The sequence below is a fragment of the Charadrius vociferus genome, unplaced genomic scaffold, assembly GCF_000708025.1.
Source record: "Charadrius vociferus isolate BGI_N301 unplaced genomic scaffold, ASM70802v2 scaffold787, whole genome shotgun sequence".
NCBI lineage: Eukaryota > Metazoa > Chordata > Aves > Charadriiformes > Charadriidae > Charadrius > Charadrius vociferus.
The window spans coordinates 645,544-647,012 of record NW_009649307.1 but is presented as its reverse complement, the minus strand read 5'-3'; the positions used below and the strand labels follow the sequence as shown (position 1 = coordinate 647,012).

Genomic DNA, 1,469 nt, shown 5'->3' with positions numbered 1-1,469 from the left:
AGCAGGAATTTGTTCTCCACCAAGTCCTTGGCGCTGCAACGGGGGGTGGACGGGACCTCGTAAGTTTTGTGGAAGTGGGAATAGTCTACTTTGTACTGGTTTTTCTCCTCAAACAAGACAGGCTCGAAGCGGTGGCCCCAGAGGATCTCGCTGGCCAGGTAGGAGCTCCGAGCTTGCGTCGTCATAGCGGTGGCTTCTACCATGCCTTCCAGGATGACCACAATCTCAAAGTCATCTGTCTCCAAGTCCTGGCGGCTGATCCCAAACAAGGGGCTGTCTTCGTTGATCTCGTGGAGAATGGTGATGGGAGACACCAAAAAGATACGGTCCAAGCCTTTATCGAACCCCACATCGATGTCTATTTGGTCGAGCGGTATGTACTCCCCTTCTTCTGTGATCCTCGGCTTAATTAGCTGAGCTCGTACGTGGGCTTCTACTATGTGGCTTTTCCGGAGGTTGCCAACTCTCCACATCAGGCAGAGTTTTCCATCTCTCATTGCCACTACTGCGTTATGGCTGAAAAGTAATGTCTGGGCCCGTTTTTTGGGCCTGGCCATCTTTGCCATTATTGCACCAATCATGAAAGAGTCAATTATACACCCCACAATGGACTGAACTACCACCATGAAGACTGCGAGCGGGCACTCCTCCGTCACGCAGCGGAAGCCATAACCAATAGTCGTTTGGGTCTCAATGGAGAACAGAAAAGCAGCCACAAAACCATTGACCTGCAGAACACAAGGCTTGAAGGTATCGTCTCCACCTGGGTTTTCTAGATCTCCATGAATGAGTGCAATTAGCCAGAAAATCAGCCCAAACAATAACCAGGACACCAGAAATGCCAGGGAAAAGAGCAAGAGCATATACCTCCAGCGGATGTCAACGCATGTGGTAAACATGTCTGCAATGTACCTCTGCGGCTTGTCATCCATGTTGGTGAACTCCACATTGCACTGACCATTCTTCTTTACGAATCTGTTCCTGCATTTCCTCCTGGTGTGGATTTTCCCATTGCCAAAGCCGTTGATACCTGGCATGGTGGTCAACCTCAGCCCGTCTTCCTCGGAGGACACGATGCTGTAAGGGTTGACTCTGCCCGCGGTCATCCCTGAGCCAAGCCCACAGTGAAGGTGAAGGGTCTTGCGACTCCCAGTGTCCCCCTGTCCCACCCCTGCCCACCCCCCAAATTCTGTTGTGGTGGAAGAGAAGTCCCAAGCTTCCACGTCTTGGCTGCCACGTCACCACGCGGATCCTGTGAGAGGCTCTGCAATGAGAAAACAAAGACACGACTGTTACCTCTCACGGCAAAGGGACCCAAGGAGGTGTTTGGCCATGGGTCTGACGGAGTGGGTGGCTACATGTTGAGCAAGGACTCCTCCAACTGCCCTTACTGTTCCTCCTGTGGCTAGGCTGTTCCCAAAAACCACACATGAGGAAGGAAGAAGATCTTAGAGTTTGTTTTTTCATAC

The 1,469-nt window shown here is 51.6% G+C and overlaps 1 protein-coding gene across 1 annotated transcript in view; it reads right to left on the bottom strand.

Moving 5' to 3' along the window:
* KCNJ12 (potassium inwardly-rectifying channel, subfamily J, member 12) overlaps positions 1–1,106 on the bottom strand; it is a 1,278-nt gene extending 172 nt beyond the window's left edge. Inside the window, exon 1 of the mRNA XM_009889207.1 lies at positions 1–1,106. This exon is cut by the window's left edge and continues 172 nt beyond it. Within this exon, the coding sequence (XP_009887509.1) occupies positions 1–1,106 (1,106 nt within the window).
* Positions 1,107–1,469: the final 363 nt, after the last annotated feature.